The sequence below is a fragment of the Cucurbita pepo genome, chromosome LG04 (assembly GCF_002806865.2).
Source record: "Cucurbita pepo subsp. pepo cultivar mu-cu-16 chromosome LG04, ASM280686v2, whole genome shotgun sequence".
Taxonomy (NCBI): domain Eukaryota; kingdom Viridiplantae; phylum Streptophyta; class Magnoliopsida; order Cucurbitales; family Cucurbitaceae; genus Cucurbita; species Cucurbita pepo.
In genome coordinates this window covers 8,675,893-8,694,573 of record NC_036641.1, presented here as the reverse complement: position 1 = coordinate 8,694,573, position 18,681 = coordinate 8,675,893, and the positions used below count along the sequence as shown (strand labels likewise).

Below are 18,681 nucleotides of genomic sequence, written 5' to 3'. Positions count from 1 at the left end.
TGACATTGCAAGAACGAAGTGGACACTAAATCACATGTTGTCTGTGCAACCGACAAACCTACTTTTTAGCTGGTTGACGTACTCAAGGGCGAGAGTAAATTCTGCAACATTGCTTCCTATCTCGACCTTGTGGGCTTAATTTTGCACGACCACGACCTTTTGAGGTAGACTCACAATGTTATAAATTATTTCCGCGACGACGACTATGACCAAATATACTCAACACGTCTATATAAACATCGATATATATACATATATATATATATTTATTTATTTATTGAAATTTATATTTAAAAATTATAAGTTATAAGGCTTTTCAAATAGGTAAATAAATAAAAGAAAAATGAAAATTTTGATATTGATGAAATCATAAAAATAGAACTCAAGCTAAAAAAAACAATTAAAATGTAATTTTATTTATTTTATATTATAAGTATAAATATTTGTTTGTAAAAAAAAAAAAAAAAAAAAAAAAAAAAAAAAAAAAAAAAAAAAAAANAAATAACTCGAGTATAAATAAATTACAAATTTAAATTTATTAAATAAAAAGAAATTAAATATTTGTAAAGGCTGAGAATTGAAACAAAGTTGAGAAGGAATAATAGCATTTAATAAAAAAGAAAAAGGAAAAACAGTTGGGCGCTCTATATATATTCTTAGATTAGGGTTTCTGGTTGTAACCCTTTCGGCGTCGATCGGCAGCTTTCTCTACTTCCACCATGGTGGCCGCGAAGAAGACCGTGAGTTTCTCTTCCCTTTCCCGCCCATTTCTTCCTCTTTGGCTTATTGCTGGGACTGGTTTCTATGTTTCGCATTTGATTTTGATTAGGAACGAAGAAATAGCCGGCGGATTTAGGTTTTTCTCCTCCGTCGTTTTTGTTTTGGAGAGGTCTGACATTTTGTGTTGTGAAAATTTCACAGAAGAAGACTCATGAGAGTATCAACAACAGGCTCGCTCTCGTCATGAAGAGTGGGAAATATACCTTGGGATACAAAACCGTTCTCAAGACCTTGAGGAGCTCTAAAGGTAATCTGCTCACTAAGATTTCATATTTGCGTTACTGATCTGATCTCTCGACTTTGCCTCAGTGTATGTTTGTTCGTTGTTAATCCAGTTCAGTAGGTGTTTTTTATTTTTTTTTTCACGGTTGACATTCGGTTGATTTTCAGCTGTCCAGTTATTATAGTTAGGCATAGTTTTCAATGAAATTACTGAAACTTTCGAATCAAAGGTTGTTACCTACAGCATTAAAAGCATTGACAGGATTTTTTTTTTGTTTTTTTTTTTTTATTGTCATTGGCCTAATCCTTCATCCAATAGTTTATTTGAGTTACTAAAGTTGGTATCCCCTTGATTGACATTACTACGTTCACGTATTATTCTTTGAGAAGTTAAGGGATTCGTAGTGTCGTATTTGTTATCCATCTTTTGGTAAAGCCTTTTTCATGCGAGGTTATATATTATGTTCTTTTTGTTTGCAGGTAAGCTGATCATCATTGCCAACAACTGCCCTCCACTCCGAAAGTCTGAGATCGAGTATTATGCGATGTTGGCCAAGGTTGGAGTTCACCATTACAACGGAAGTATGTTCCTAGCCCTTTTAATTAAGAATCAGCTTGATTTTCGGCACTGCATTTTAGTTTATCGTATTATCAGTTTACGAGAATGTATTGCCTACTCATGTGTTGTTGGCTAATTATGGGTTGTGAACTTCGTAAAATTGAGGTAGAATTGTTAGATTTCTGAATGAACTTACCCGTGACTTAAGCACTTGTCTCCACACATCCCGACTATGTCCAAGCTTTTTGATTGCTTATCCTTATTATTGGTTTATCTCTTATTCTGCATAAGAAGTTTGATTAGGAGATGCAATTGATTTTCCAGAAGACTCATTGTGAGCAAATATCTCTCTTGAATGTTGTCAGGCAATGTAGATCTTGGAACTGCGTGTGGAAAGTACTACAGAGTATGCTGCCTCAGTATTATCGATCCTGGTATACAGTTTTCTCTGATCAAAACTAAAATTTTGGGTGACTTCCTTGCTTAATGGTTCTGATCTTGAGTTTGGAATTATTTTCAGGCGACTCTGATATCATCAAGAGCATTCCCGGAGACAGTTAGTTTGCAACTTCCTCTCAGATCATAGATTTTTGTTTCAGAGTTTCTTTTTCAATCCATTTAATTTTGGGGTGAACGTAGTGATGTGTTCCGCTTGCGAAGCATGTTATTATCGATCGAATGGTTTCAATATAAACTTTTTATGTATGCCAGATCTTATTCCAGAATACTTGTTATATTATCTTGATGTTCCACACTACCCTTAACTGATTTCAAACAGCATGTTGTTGTCCATTCATTGATTTTATTATGATTTGCATTAACATTGGCATAGTTTAAGGGAGGTTAGGCATTAATGTTGTCGCTTCGAATCTTGTAGTAGTCTTTCATATTTCCGTTAACCGATTCCAAACTAGCATGTATTGATCACATATTGATTTTATAGTATGCCATGCATCAATATTGCCCTAGTTTAAGTGAGGTTTGGCATTAATGTTGTAGGTATTAGTCTTTCATATTTCTGTTAAATGACTTCAGAGATGAAGTTTGGAGCCTGTGTTGACCGATTGGTAGGGTCGGTGTAGAATTTAGCCTTGTTTTTTTAGCTGTATAGACATAAGGTTGAGGTCATTCTAATTTTCAATGATATGCCTCTATGGAATTGGCTTGAAGCTTCTTTCTAGTTGTGGCATTGGCTGGAGCACTTTCTTGGCAATGAAAATTTGAAGAGGATGTTCGCAAGTTTTGGGACTTCATCTTGTTTCTTACAAGTTAAGTTATCCAAGATTTTTGCTGATGCTCATTTGGGCTTTTAATATGTGTAATAGATGAAATTATAATTATTGAGTTACTATTTTTTTTTTGTTAATTAAAAATTAAAATTCATATAATACTCGAACTAGTTTTTTATATGAATTTTATAAGTAATTGTAATTTGATTTACTAGTTCTTAAAATTCATAAATAAAAATCTTGTCTTTATGTGAATGTTAATATGGATTGAAGTATGTCAATATTTGAAACGAATGTAGTTAATTTAATTTTTTTAATAAATAACCTAATTTATTTTAAAAAATATTAGTCGTTTTATAATATATTTATTTGAGTTTGGAACTTTTTTTGTTCTTGAAATTCAGATTTTTTTTTGTTTAAAAATAAGTAATTGTAATTTGATTAATTAATAATTGTATAAATGCTTAATTTTTATTTTGGTTTCACTTTATTTCTCTAATAAACTTTGAAGATATGCTCAAGACTCATTTTTTAAAAAATAAAATTTATTGAAAGTCTTTTAAGTCTCAAATTAGAGATTTAAAAATAGAGAAATGAATATGAAGCACAAATCAAATTCATAAATCGATATGTAGAGACATGTTTAGTATTAATTCGAGAATGATTTCTTAGATCTTCTTTCCTTTGAGGATTAGTGGCCGAAGAGGAGGGTTTTATCATGTAACAATCCATGCCCAAGATCTAAAATTCGGGTTCGACACCTCGTTCTAGGAGCGAAGACTATCTCAACGGACCAACACGATTCATTCCGGTATGTTTTGTTCTCACTTACATGCACCTTTAGAAAAATTCTCAAGAGATCACACAACATAGAAATTGCTCAAAGCAAATCACATTTACCTGAGTTTTCATGATTGAGTCACAAAAAACGAAGGTGCACCTTGTTAGTATGAGTAGTGATTTTAAATTCTTTTAAGCATTTTTCAACCATCCGATCTTGGAAAATGCTCTCATTTGGATGTAATTTCAAATCATTTATGTACTCTCCTTTACTCAGGTAACACAATACACGTAAAATATTTACTTACGTGTCAAATCAACTAACATTTACATAAAACACATTAGATTAATTATTACTTTCATCTTTGTTTTTCAACAAACAAATGAGACTTTTTTTTTAACCCTAATGTTTAAAAGAATTGACTAAATATTAAAATGTATATTAATACAATCATTTCATTTGCCGGCCCAATTTATTTAAAATGAATTTTGTTGAAGATTTCAAACTAATGTAGGGGTTAGGATGGATACATATATATGTCTATGAAAAGTAGGTTTATTTATTGCCACAAAATTTTGAATAAGTCCAAATAAAAATAAAAATAAAAGAAAAAAAGGCTTTTTTATTTGAAAATTTCAATAATCCAAAACTTGGGTATTTATTAATTCCAAATTGGCAACTGTTTGAACTTAAAAAATTAAAAATAAATAATAATAATAATAAAAACTGTTTGATTTTATTTGCATGCAATTGGCAACACGACATGTTCAAGGTCTTTTTTCTTCCATTTATTCTTTTTATCAAATATTAATTATTTTCTCATAATTTTGGTTAATAAATCATAATAATAATTAAAATAGTTTGGGCCATCAAAATCAAATCCGACTTTATAAGTTTTTAATATTAAATATAAATAAAATTAAAAAAAAATTACAATAATTATATGAAAAATAAACTTAAATTTGCTACAACTACAACTACCTAATTAAATTAAAAAACCTAATTAAATTTTATTTTACAGTAATTAAAATAATTTTTTCAACGACCTATTAAAATTTAAACCCATTTAGGACTTATTAAATTAAAATAAAATAAAATAAAATAAAAATTCAAACATGGTTACCACGTTTTCAGCCCAACTTCCTTATTTTTTCCCTTAAATTAATCGATAAATTTATAATAATAAAAAAATTAATTCTATAATCCAAATATTGGTAACAAAAATTTCTTTTATCCTAAGCTTTCAAGCTATTTAATTTATAATAAAATGAATTTTTGTTGTTATTTATTGTAATCGTGTTCGTTAATTAAGATATATTTTATTAAATTAGTTAATGAAATTGAATTTAAAAAATTGTGTTTAAATTTAAGATTAAAATTAAAGTATTTTTAGGAAAATTTAGTTTTCATCGCAAAATAATAATAAAATAAATAAAAAAATAAAAACGGATCGTGTTTAGTGTATACTCATTACAAAAGTTTTACGGTAATAATTTTATATAAACAGAAAATCAAAATAATTAAATTCATCCCTACCATAGCTTCACACTGTAATCGCAGTTCTTTGAAACAATCTTCGCCGCCGCACTCAACTGATCCACCGTCACATCGCAAAATACCTTCACTCTGATCTTCCAACTCTTCACCGATCCTATTTTCAGTTTAATCGGCGCTCGAATCTCCACTTTGAACGGTACCGCATGCCGATTCTGCGAATCGATCATCGCGTTGGTCGCTTTGTTCGATAGATTAACACCAGATCCTCTCACAGACGATCGGAACACAGTGATGTTTTTCGCTGGCTGAAAGAAATCAGGCAAAACGCCATCGGAAAGCTTCTCATCAGAGAAATAGATTCGAACCGAACTACCTGTTAGGTAATAGATTCCGATCTTCTTGTTCGGATTATCCGCTCGAACGGCAACATCGAAATTAGGCGAAATCGCGGATATGGACGAGGCAGTCAAGTTCAGTCCTCTAATGGCGATGGAATCGATCGAGTAATTAGGCGATTTAGGGCGAACGACTAAGTAAAAAACCGCAGCAGCAATACCTAGAAGAACGATGAGGATTACGAGGAGAGCGAGAAGCCAGCAGAGACAGCAACAGCAGCGACTACGGCTGCGGCGGTGCTTGCGGCGAGTATAGCGATCGAAGTGGTAAGCATTTTCGGGAGGCGGAACGCGGTATACCTGATCCTTGGGGATCTGGATGACGTAGGTACCGGGAGCAGGAGAAGGCTTTTCAGCGGCCGCGGACAGAGAGGGAGGCTTGGAGTCAGAGGAAACGGAGGAGGTGCTCGGACGGGGAGAGTCCGCGGGATGGACGCGGTCGGCCATGGGAGGCGGAGAGAGAGATTTGAAATTCGACGGCGACGACGACGAAGAAGAAGGTGGGAGAAGGGTAGAACTGGGGTTTATATATAAATTATAAATAAAATAAAATAAAATAAAAATAAAAAGTGAGGTACAGTTAAGCATTGGGTGTCAGAGATTTGAAGGACGCGCTGCAATCGCCAGACGCCGAATACGACAAAACAAGTATTCTATTTCACGCGCCTTTTCTGCATTCTTTCCTTACAAGCATGGGGCCCACTTTCTTTTATCTAAATTTTTTTTCTAATTTTAAAATTAATAATTATGGTTTTCAAATTAATAGATAATCCTCATACTAATCTAAATTATCCGATTCAAATAATAAATTTTGAGCTTTTTTTTTTATTAGGGTCTCGAGTTTAAAAATAAAAATTTCGATTTAATTTGTAAATTTGACATTTTTTAATTATATTAATAACTTTACCATATTTTTAAAAATATTAAAAATATTTAACATTTATAATTAAAGTTAACGATGTATTATGATTTGTAATTTTTTATATTTGAATTACAGATAAATAATATTTTTTTAATAATTAAAAAATAATAACTCCAGAGCTCCATTAAAAAATAAAGAGTATTTTAAAATTTTTTTTTAAATTTTTTTAATAAAAAATGTTGATAATAATAAAAAAGAATAAGAAAATTGGAAAAAAAGACAAAAATTTGGAAAGTTGGGAGACACGGGAATTATGTCTCGTATCTTTGTTTTGTTGTAGAAGCTTCCTCACGTGGGAAGGGATACCCTTCATTCTAAACAGGCTGCCCAGCGTGGCCGTGGGGCAGTCCTAAAGTAATTTATTTTCTAATTTTTTTTTTATTTATAATTATTACGAAGCGAAAATTATATACCTTTGTTCGAGTGATTAAAAAATCGAGTACGGAAAAAAGAATATAGACACACAGACAAACACTAGTTTACATCAACACATCTAATTATTGTGGATGCGTGTTATCGCCTTGTGGGTTGTGTAAGGAGATGCGGCTGCCCGAGCCAAAAAGTAGAAATCCCCAAAAGTAAAAAACTTAATATTTTTCTAATATGTATGAGTTTGGTCGGGTCGACTCAACTCGATATTTTATTCACTAAATTTGAAATCGAACTGAACTGGATCGATCCCAATAAATTAATCCAACTCAACTTAACTCTTATGATTTGGGTTGGGTTGGTTCGAGTTTTCAAACAGTTAATTAATGGTTTCAGGCTGACAATTTTAAAATATAAGTTTAGTTATTAAATTAGTTATTGATTTTCCAATAATTTTGTGTTTAATAATAATTATATATATATATATATATATATAAAAAGATGGCTCAAGCCAGCTTAATGCCAACCATATTGGAAAGATATGAAGATAAATTGCAAAAAAGTCCACAATTTTTTTTTATTTTGAAAATGTCCACAAATCTTTATATTTCTTTCATTTGATTCAATCAAACATAAATTCCTTTCATCCTTGCCTCTCATGTCATTTCTTTTGTTTGTTTCTATTATTTTTTTAAATTTAATTTTATATATTTTTGTCAACTCTACCAATTTTGGCTCGGTCCTCGAGTACGTATCACTTTCAGTTATGCCCTCGAACTTTTAGAAGTTTTGGTTTTGTATCCTCAAAATTTTCAATCAGGTCACTGTTAAGTGTGAGATCCCATCGGTTAGGGAGGAAAACGAAACATTATTTATAAGGGTATAAAAACCTCTCCCTAGCAGACGCATTTTAAGATGATGAGGTTGACGATGATACGTAACGGGTCAAAGCGAACAATATCTACTAGCGGTGAACTTGGGAGATTCAAAAAATAATGGTGTTATCGACTCAAGAAATGGCGGAAAATTGACAAAACGACAGCTTATTGATACTCGAAAATAATGGTGTTAGCAAGAAAAAAGTTGAGTTAGAGCTTCTGTACCATGGATTATCCTTTCTACTGCACAATCACTGAAAGTTCTTCATACACAGTTTTCATGTCTGGTCTCTCAGCTGCTGGTAGAGTACATCTTAGAGCCATCTCAAGCATATCTTCGACCCGTTTGGGCGGCTTTTCATCACGGTCGATGTCGAGCATTGTCCTGTCGATGCACTCGTCGAAGCGGTTTTCTCTAGCTAAGTACCTGACCCTGTCTGTTAGATCAACAACTCCAGGAATCCCACAAACTATTTCCCCTGAACTGCTTCCTGTTAAGAGCTCCAACAAGATGACTCCAAATGCATATACATCACTCTTCAACGATGGACAGGGCTTGCTCGAGCTTGCGAATTCGGGTGGCCGATAGCCTAAGGCACCTGCATTCAGAACTTGCTCCGCTGTGCCAGCCGGGGTTAATATGCGGTGTAGACTGTAATCTGTAAGTCGTGCATTCATCGTCGAAGTTTCTAACAAAATGTTCGAGGATTTCAGGTTGCCGTGTGGGATCGCCTTCTCGTTGTGGAAGTAGTTTAAACATCGAGCTATGTCCAAAGCAACTTTAAGACGGTCCGGTAGAGATAACGGCAAGACTCCGCCTCGCTCCGTCTCTGCAGAAAAACAAAGAAGTTCATTCAATCAATCACATTGGATATGATTCTATATCAAAGTTTCCGACTTTCTAAGAGTTACTCGATGTATATGTCGACGTAAAGGCCGACGGATTTGATCCTACCTTGAAGATAGAAAGCCAAAGACTGTGCATTTATAAAAGTTGATATAAGAAGCTTCTCATGATCCCTGGGGCCCCAATAGTATCCATTTATGGATACTAAATTTGGATGTTTGATGCTCCCAAGCTTCTTCACTTCTCTTGCAAATTCCTTTTTTCCTTTGGCCATTCCCTCCCTCAGCCATTTGACAGCCAATACATGTCCCGAGTCGAGTGTCGCCTTGTATAACGTCCCGTGGCAACTTTTCCCTACAATTTCGGCCGGAGCACGAGAAAGTTCTTCAGCAGTGAACATCAAGGAGCCATCAAAAAGATGTAGATCCCCAGCCAATTTATCAGGAGACCGAACTTTTAGTACTCGAGGATTATCGAGATGTTGGTAGCTCTTCGAAGGCGATGGATTTGAAGATGACATGAGAGACATGGGTGAGGAGGACATGCCTTCTCCTTTTCCCAATGATTCATGATAGCCAACATCTCTAGCCTTGTCTGAAACAGACCACACGTCGCCACCAACATGACCCTCCCCTCGGTTAGATGGAGGTATTGATGCATTCTTCTTTGTATCGGTTTCGGAACGACGAGTAACAGAAGAAGCTTCTTCCATGGCACCTTCCTTTCCATCATTGGTTGAACTGCTCCTACGGTCAAGCCTTCGAGCTCTGTAATACAATATAATACAAAAAAGAACTACCAATGCAGCAACGACGATCAAGCCTGCAATGAGAACGATTCTAACGACCGGTTTCATATGAGGCTTGTGCATGGTTGAAGGTGTCAGACCAGGGAAGTCCTTTGGATTTCCTGGGGAAGAAGGAAAAACTAGCAAGGAGTTTCCTGGATGGAATGATGATTCAGAAAACCTCATCAAGTTCCCAGGAACTTCCCCAGAGAGATTGTTAAACGACACATCAAAGCCGTTCAAACTATTTGGAAGGTTATCCGGGATGATGCCGTCGAAATAGTTTTTCGACAGATTTAGATATACCAAGCTGTGGAGCTTACTCAATTCCGATGGTAAACGACCCGTCAATGAGTTTCGTGACAGATCAAGAGATATTAGGCTCGAATTCTGTAAAGAAGAACTAGAAGTAGAATCTATACTCTCATGGAGTGGGATAGGACCTGTAAAATTGTTGCCTGAGAGATTAATATCAGTCAACTTCAAAGAGTGAAAAAGAGTAGAAGGGAGAGGACCGTTAAGCCGGTTATGGCTTAAATCGATAATCTTTAGTTCGGGATAGGTACTCAACACGGTCGGAAGAATGCCCTCCAATGAGTTATTGGAGACATTCAACAAAGTAAGCCTTAAGAATTGAGAAGACTTGTTTGATAACGTGCCCGTCAATGAATTCGAACTTAACTGAATAACTTCGACATGATTTCCCCAGCTTTGAATCCGAGATAAGTCGCCCGACAGCATATTATTACTAAGATCTATAACAGTACAATGCCCAATAATGGTGGGCAAGGAGCCTGTCAATTTGTTTGAAGATATATTAAGCTTCTTCAGAGTTGTTGATGTAATACTCCCAACTGGACCTGCCAAGATTAAGTCGTTAGATGTTAAGATGCTCGATAACGGGATGAACCACGAGTCGAGATTCTCCACAGGGAGGTAAGTTCAGGTAAATCACAGGAATCTGATATTATAAAACATTAAGACTAGTTTGAGAACGATTCATTAGATAGAATGATTCAAACATGAGGAAAGAATCACATTAGAAAGCAAAAGAAACAGAGCCATAGATACATTTTCTTTCTTGAAGGCAGTTTTTCCAAGGCAAGATAGATCCTTATGTAAAACAACGTGAAAGGTCTTTCCCTCAAGGTTTTAAAACACGTCTACTAGGGAGAGGTTTCCACAACCTTATAAGGAATGTTTCGTTCCCCTCTCCAACTGATGTGGGATCTCAAAATCCACCCCCCTTCGGGGCCCAGCGTCCTCGTTGGCACACCGCTCAGTGTCTGGCTCTGATACCATTTGTAACAGCTCAAGCTCACTGCTAGTAGATATTGTCCGCTTTGGCCTGTTACGTATCGCCGTTAGCCTTACAGTTTTAAAACGCATCTACTAGGGAGAGGTTTTCACACCCTTACAAGGAGTGCTTTGTTCTCCTCTACAATCGATGTGGGATCTCACAATCAGTTGGAGAGGAGAACAAAGCACTCCTTATAAGGATGTGAAAACCTCTTCCTAATAGACACGTTTTAAAACCTGGAGGGGAAGCCCGTGAAGGAAAAGCTCAAAGAGAACAATATCTGCTAACGGTGGACTTGAGTTGTTACACTTAACAACTTCAAAATTCAAATAGTTCAGATATTAACAAATCAAGTATCAATTACAATTAAAAAAATCCAGAGAGAACATATAGTCTTCCTTAAAAGGACAATGCATTATATGAATACCTTGAAGTTGGTTAAAGCTAAGATCCAGCTCGGTCAAGAGCATCGAGCTCTCACGTAAGAGGGCGTTTGGAAGCGACCCCGATAACTCATTGCTTCCAAGTCGAAGTATACGTAGAGAGACCACAAAATTGAAGGGAGGTACAGTTCCAGTAAACTGATTGTTACTAGCATCAAAAACATCCAAGCTATCAAAATAAGGCATCCCATCATGAGGAAAAAGCACACCATTCAACAGGTTATGGCTAACATTCAGATACTGAACTGAGGCAACAAAAGACGGATTCCTAACTCCGACGTCCACAGAACCAGTAAACCGATTACTACTCAAGTCAACATATACAACACTGCCCAATTGTGACAAAAGAAGAGTGATATCCCCCAAAAATCCATTACCCCGCACGTCCACATACTTCAACTTCTCAAGTTTACCAAAACCAGAAGGAAAAGCTCCAACAAACTGGTTTGAAGAAAGATTGATCGACACCAAGTTAACCAACCCGATCGAAAAACCAACAACCGAACCGCGAAACTTGTTACGAGATAGATTCAAGAGTTCAAGGGACTTTAACAAACCAACTTTCACAATATTCCCAGTGAACTGATTGTTTGAAAGTGACAAATTACGAAGCATAGAAAGGCCAGAAATGGCAGCAAAGCTAAATTCACCAACTAGTCCGGCATTGTCAAAAGTAAGAGCTATAACACGGCCATTAACACAAACAATCCCAAACCAATTAGTGGGACAGCCATCAGAATCCAAGGACTTCGAATCCCATGAATCAAGTTGCCCAGAAGGGTCTTGAACAATGCCTTTCTTTAGCTCCAAAAGTGCAGCAAAATCAGATTGTCCCAATACATTTACAAACATGAACAGGCATATTATCAAACAGGTTATCTGCATTGCTTAAAAACCCACCAAACAGCCCAATTTCTCAGTACAACGAACACAAACAAAACCACTAAAGCCCAATTTGGCAAACCAGATAGTCAAGAACAGAAACAAGGAAATCAAAACACAATAATTGGGAACCAAAGAAACAGGGGAAGAATTTACAGAACTCACAGATTGCGCAAAAGGGGAAGAGCGAAATCAGATGCCAAAATCAGGGGTCAGATCCCAAGAATTGCAAGGAATCAAACATGATGAGAAGAGCAAGAGAATCAAAGCATATGAGAAAAACAGGAAAACCCACATCCCAAAAGGAGTGGAAAATCAAAATTGAGGGATTTAGGAGGTTGAAGAAGGCATGGAAATGGCGGTGGAGATAAAATCGGTGAGAAAATTGGTGAAAATTGAAGGGGAAATTAAAGGGAGGGCTTGAAAATGAAGATCAGGGGCTGAGTAGCAGTAGGAGTGGGAAGCTGGTAGGTAGTGCTGCCAACTAATCACCCTGTTTTCGTTTATTGAAGGAGAGAGAGAAACAGAGAATGAATGAGATGAGGGTTTGATGATGCCTTGACTTTGACTTCAGAGTTCATCAGATCCCAATGCAATTCACCACTCATTTCCTTTCATAGAGGACTAAATTAATTTATAAATTAATCTAAAAAAATATATATATCTTCGAATTTTTCTATTATTTTTTTTAAAAAATTAATTTTAAAATTTTATAAACGTTCCGACCCTCGAAGTAGATATCTATACCATTATTGGATTGACAAGTTTGCTTGGTTTAAGTATGGAAGAACGACGCTCAAACACGTCTACTTTTCATCCAACATCCTAATAATTTTATGCTTCGAGGATATTTTGAGACGTTTAAGAAAAAATAATAGTAATATTATAAATTTTGAAAGAAAAAGTGCATTTTAAACTTTTTATTTTATTTTATTATAATTGTATTTGTGTATATATGCTTCAAATATTATATATATATATATATTCCCCTGCCCAAGATTATGTACTGTGAGCCGCTGTTGTTACTTTCTTGCTTGCTTATATAACGTCTCTTTCAAAAATCTCTCTTTGCCCTCGTTTTCTAAAACCTTCTCTTAAACCGAAGTCAGAGGCTCGAGCATACGTTGCTTGGTTGTAAGCAACGTAAGAACGAATTGACTTAGCTCACTTGTCGTTGGAAAGTGAGTACCGCACAATCGCAAGTCTGCTGCCATCAAGAGTGCGATTGTGACAAAATATATATATATATATATATTCAATGTACTATCGTCGTGAATATCTATAAAAAAAAATTTATAATACGTTTTTAAAATTTAAATTTTATGTTTAATAAGTCTAAATATATTAAAAAAAATTTAAAGTTAATTGCTTAATTAAATATAAAATTAAAATTTTTATCTAATAAAATCTTATAAATTTTTTATTTTTGTGTATAATTATTTTATAAATATTTTAAAAAGAAACTTATTATAATTATAAGTTTGGGGGTTATTAGATATTTTTTTAAAAGTAAATTTAAATTAAATCACCAATTTTTTTTTAGAGTTTTATTTATAATTATTTGAGGGGGAAAAACCAAAAATAAATAAATAATAAATTTGAAAATTTACTATTATTTTAATCTCAAGTTGTTTAAATTTAATGGGTAACTATTATTACTGTATTTTTATATTTAATTTAATGAGTTTCATTATAATTTTATTAAATTCAACTCTAAATTTGAATAACCCCATGAAATTAATATAAATAAATAATCTTTTTAAAAACACTTTTTAAATATAGAAAGAAAATTGATATAAATAATTCAACTAATTAAAAAATATACAAATTTTGACACAATTGTCTCCAATTATTGTTAGAACTCTAAACGAAGCCATTGGAAAATAACGAGACAAGAGAATTATGAAAATTCCACAGACATACTGTCAAAACTTAAAAAGAATACAAAATAAACGAAACTCGAGAAAAATAACAAGACAAGAGAATTACGAAAATGTCATGGACATGCTATCAAAATTTTAAAAAAAATACAAAATAAACAAAACCCGAGAAAAATAACGAGACAGGAAAATTACGAAAATGCCACTAGGGCTAGGTGGACATAGAGAATGGCATTGCTTTTAATGCAAAGATGCCCAAAGAAAGTGACACATACATCCATCCTTTTAAAGAGACCAAAATATATATATATATATATACATATATATATATATTAAATACTTTTTATTATTATTATTATTATTTTTGTCTTTCTCTAATATTTATAGATTCCCTTACAATGTTTTTTTTTTCTCCATTGCCTTTAGTTGTGCCCAAAAGAGAGGTAACTTTTATTTTTTATTTTTCAATTATTTTGTAAATAAATAAATATTAATTTTTTAAAAATTTCGCTATCAATAAATATTAAAATTCTACGATAAAATAATGATATTGGACTAGACGATCAATAAAGGCGTCTCAATTCATTGTACTGATATTAACTTATTTGTCATTTTGTGAGATACTTGGTTTAGTAAACGATGAATCTATGAAAAACATTATTAAATAAATAATTAAATAACTCGTTTAAAATTCGAAAATTAAAAAAAAAAAAAAAAAAAAAAAAAAAAAAAAAAAAAAANATTCGAAAATTAAAAAAAAAAAAAAAAAAAAAACTGGTTAAAAATATATTTAACTTATTGTAAATAATTAATTCTTAAAATATTGACCAATAAATGAACTTCTAAATTAAGAAAAAAAAAAAAAACCAAAAACATCATTGTTTATGATACTTTAATGTTAATAAAGATGTTTTTTTTTTTAATTTAAGGTTTTATTTTTAATGTCGGGTAATAAAAATATGATGTGTGAATGAGATGCTGATAATCAAATAATTTTATTGGGTGAATTTTATATAAATAATTAAAATAATTTTAACTAATTTATTTATAATATTATAAATAATATGCGTTAAATTTTAAGTTATTTTTTCGAGTTTATTGACGGTTAAAAAAATGGAGAAAAAGTTATGATAGAGACGCGAGGTCGAATAAGAGAAGAAGAAAATTAAAAAGTTGTGTAACAAAGAGAGAAAAAGTGATAAAGGAGAGTAGTCACAAAACCAAAAGCAAATCCCACACTTTTACTCGGGAAAGGAAATTACCTTTAAGCCCCTGAGAAATGATGTTCGGTAAAACTCGAAACAAATATGGATTCGGTATTCAAAACCCATCCCCACCCTTCTTTTTTCCAAACAACGCGTAAGGGCTTCTTACGAAAAGGAACAAAAATATTGTAACAGCTCAAGCTCACCGCTAGCAGATATTGTCCACTTTGGTCCGTTATGTACCACTGTTAGCCTCACGATTTTAAAACATGTCTCTTGAGGGGAGATTTCCAAACCGTTATAAGGAATATTTCGTACTTCTCTGGAACCAAAATCCATTGAAATTTACGCCTTTTTTTTAACCTATCCAATCACGAACCCTAATTGTTGGCATTTGGTTACGGTAGAAGCTTAGCTCCAACAAACATATGGTCCAATTTTTGCCCTTATCGCTTTTATCTCGTAGGGCCTATAGCTACGTGACATATAAGTTACCTCTCGTATGAAACTTAAAAATACGTCTTATTATGAATAGCTTTTAATGCTATATCTTTAGGAGACTAGATTCTATTATTATGTCTTTCCGTCGTTACATACTTCAATCTATTTTTGTCTTACAATATATAAACGTACGAGTACCAACAAATGACTAACAAATTGCCCGTCCCTACACAACTGTTTGATCATACGTGAATAATGGCCCTTTGGTTGACAAGAGAGGAGAAGCTAGAAGCCTTCCCGGTGTATGAGGGGAGACTGCTCGAGTTCCAAGATGAATTAGGGTTTTGGATCCTAATTGTGGAGGGTAACCGTCATACTGTTTTACACTCGTCACAAACTTTGTCTCTTTTCGAAGCATTTCACAAATATTTTCCTTTTAAAAAAAGAGCAACCCGACAACCCAACTAAAAAATAGAGGTTGGATTGTGAACTTTATTCGGGTTACTCGGGTCACCAACTCAACCAACTCGAAATTTTCGGTTGGTTCAAAATATTTTTCCAACCTAACCCAACCGAACCGAACCCAGCTCGTATACACCCTAACATCGCCTCTTTAACATATGTTACAAATATTAAATATTTTTAATCTTCATAACAATTTTAAAAATACCGTTCGGTTAGGTTGTGAACCGATTTTCTAGTTTGTCGGGTTGACTGGACAAAAAAAAATAAAAATAAAAAAATAAAAATAAAAAGCTCGAATTAAACTTTTAAAATTTGTGAACTAAATAGTAGCTATGATGATTAGGCCCAACTTAGATTCTCCCACTATATTGGGCTTGAGATTCAAGCCCAACTTAGATTCTCCCACTATATTGGGCTTGAGATTCAAGCCCAACTTAGATTCTCCCACTATATTGGGCTTGAGATTCAAGCCCAACTTAGATTCTCCCACTATATTGGGCTTGAGATTCAAGCCCAATTTAGATTCTCCCACTATATTGGACTTGAGATTCAAGCCCAATTTAGATTCTCCCACTATATTGGGCTTGAGATTCAAGCCCGACATAATGTTAACATAAACCCTCTGGGCCAAGCCCATTACTTGAATTATATTAAATTCTTCAACTGCAACAACGTTATTATGTTTTTTAAGACATGTTTTTTAACGTTAAATAAAACATAAAAGTATTTAATATCCAATAAACAATAACTCATGTAAATCATATTTAAAAACTCAAATAAATAATTTTAACATACTTATTGAACTATATTAATTTTTAATTATTTAATCATTAAGTTAGATGTTGATTAAATAATATTATTACTACAATTATAAATCAATAATTAAAAAATTGACTTAAATTATTATTGTTTTAAAATCAGCCTTTAAAAAAGGGCAATATGTGAAGTGAATAATAATTGTCCTTAAAGCTGTGGTCAACCCATAAAATAATTGAGTTAATAATAATTAATTTAAAGCTTTAAATTAAAAAATAATAATCAATTAATAATTATTAAAGTCATGAATAACTTTGAAAACCCATGTAGAGTTGACAAGAAAAATAATATTTTAATTAATTAATTAAATTAAATTATTTATTTTGTACCGTAGATTTAAGTTTTAATAAAACCAATGCAAATTTAAAAAGAAAATAAAAGAAAATAAAAGAAATAAAAAAGATTTAAAATCCCAATAAATAAATAAAAAGAATTAATTGTAGGAGGATGGGGAACATTTAGAATATTGAAATTAAATGAACCAATGAACCAATGAACCATGACCCATTTGGAAGTTCAATGAATTGGAACAGTTTTATATTATAATTATTATTTTTTAAAATAATAATTTTAAATTATTATTATTATTATTATTATTTTGGTTAGTTGAGTTAACTGTTGTTAGTGCAATTTGGCCATGCTTTTTATTTATTTATTTTTTTTTTGAAAAAATAAAATCTACTTTTTTCATACGAAATCTTAAAATTTGATTTGTTTAGATATGTTTTTTTTTAATTACTTTTTCTAAAAAGATTTAGCTTTTTTATTATTATTATTATTTGTATTTTTTATTTAAAAGAGAAAAAAAAAACATTATTTGTTATTAGTGTTGGGTTAGTTATGATTTAAAATGTTGTCTCATAAATGCATTTGTTTTTCCTATGTTTTTAGACAATAGCTGTTTTTTTTTTAAATTATTATTATTATTTTCTTGATTGGTTTATTTATTTATTTGAGAATCAAAATGGGTAATTTTTTTTTGACCCGTGTCAATGGTCATTTTTGTAGATCACCAACATAAAACTATAGACGCCAATTTTGTGACACCCGAGTAAATGAATGGTACATAAATGAACCGAGACTATATTCGAATGAGAGGAATCTTGAAAATAGGATAACTAAGAAATGCCGGAAAGAATTGAAAGTCACTATCTATACCGAGAACGGGCACTGTACTTTTCGATGACTTAATCATAGGAACTATAGGGCGTAGCGTGTTTTGCTTGAAGCAATTTTAAAAGACTAGTGTTGGTTTGTAGGGATAGTTTTTACTCTTAGAAAAAAAAAAAAAAAAGTAACATAATTGTAACGACCCAGATCCACCGTTAGCAGATATTGTCCTATTTTGGCTTTCCCTTACCGGCTTCTCTTCAAGGCTTCAAAACGCGTCTAACAGACCACCATTTATAAGGGTGTAGAAACTTTCCCCTAACAGACGTGTTTTAAAGCCTTGAGGGGAAGTCTGTAAGGAAAAACCCAAAGAGGAGAGTATTTGCTAGCGGTGGATCTGGGTCGTTACAATAACTATGTTGAATCCTGATCTAAATGTAACTGTCTACGTTCTAAATGCAACAGCCTGTTTGTTATCCTCGCGACTATCCAACCGATGTGCGGTCTCACAATCTACCCTTTTATGGAGTCAAATATATTGTTGGCATAATGCAGCTTTGATACCATTTGTAACAGTCTGAGACCACCGTTAGTAGATATTGTCAGCTTTGGTTTGTTACGTATAGTTGTCAGCCTCACAATTTTAAAATGCATATACTCAGAGGTTTTTACACCCTTATAAGAAATGTTTCGTTCCCCTCCTCAACCAAGGTGGGATCTCACACTAAAAATTTATGAAACAAAAGATTTAACGAGTCAACAAAAACGAGAATAAAGTTGAAATGAACACTTTTTTTCTTTTAAATACTTCGTTTTCCTTTTTAAAATCTCTTCCAGCTCACTACGTATCATGTCGATCACGATGACACGAAG

At 33.1% G+C, this 18,681-nt stretch overlaps 3 protein-coding genes across 3 annotated transcripts; 1 reads left to right on the top strand and 2 right to left on the bottom strand.

Moving 5' to 3' along the window:
• The first annotated feature begins 670 nt into the window (after positions 1-670).
• LOC111792280 (60S ribosomal protein L30) lies at positions 671-2,336 on the top strand. Its single transcript, XM_023673650.1, has 5 exons — positions 671-740; positions 922-1,027; positions 1,483-1,584; positions 1,927-1,995; positions 2,082-2,336. The coding sequence occupies exons 1-5, from the start codon at positions 720-722 to the stop codon at positions 2,120-2,122; spliced, it is 339 nt and encodes a 112-aa protein (XP_023529418.1). The 5' UTR covers positions 671-719; the 3' UTR covers positions 2,123-2,336.
• A 2,652-nt stretch (positions 2,337-4,988) lies between these two features.
• LOC111793541 (NDR1/HIN1-like protein 13) lies at positions 4,989-6,014 on the bottom strand. Its single transcript, XM_023675468.1, has one exon. The coding sequence runs from the start codon at positions 5,908-5,910 to the stop codon at positions 5,104-5,106; it is 807 nt and encodes a 268-aa protein (XP_023531236.1). The 5' UTR covers positions 5,911-6,014; the 3' UTR covers positions 4,989-5,103.
• A 1,705-nt stretch (positions 6,015-7,719) lies between these two features.
• On the bottom strand, positions 7,720-12,449 carry LOC111793563 (probable inactive receptor kinase At5g10020). Its single transcript, XM_023675502.1, has 3 exons — positions 10,994-12,449; positions 8,588-10,126; positions 7,720-8,462 (listed from the first exon to the last, which is right to left on the bottom strand). Exons 1-3 carry the CDS (start codon positions 11,892-11,894, stop codon positions 7,873-7,875), a joined length of 3,030 nt encoding a protein of 1,009 aa, XP_023531270.1. The 5' UTR covers positions 11,895-12,449; the 3' UTR covers positions 7,720-7,872.
• Between the last annotated feature and the right edge of the window lie 6,232 nt (positions 12,450-18,681).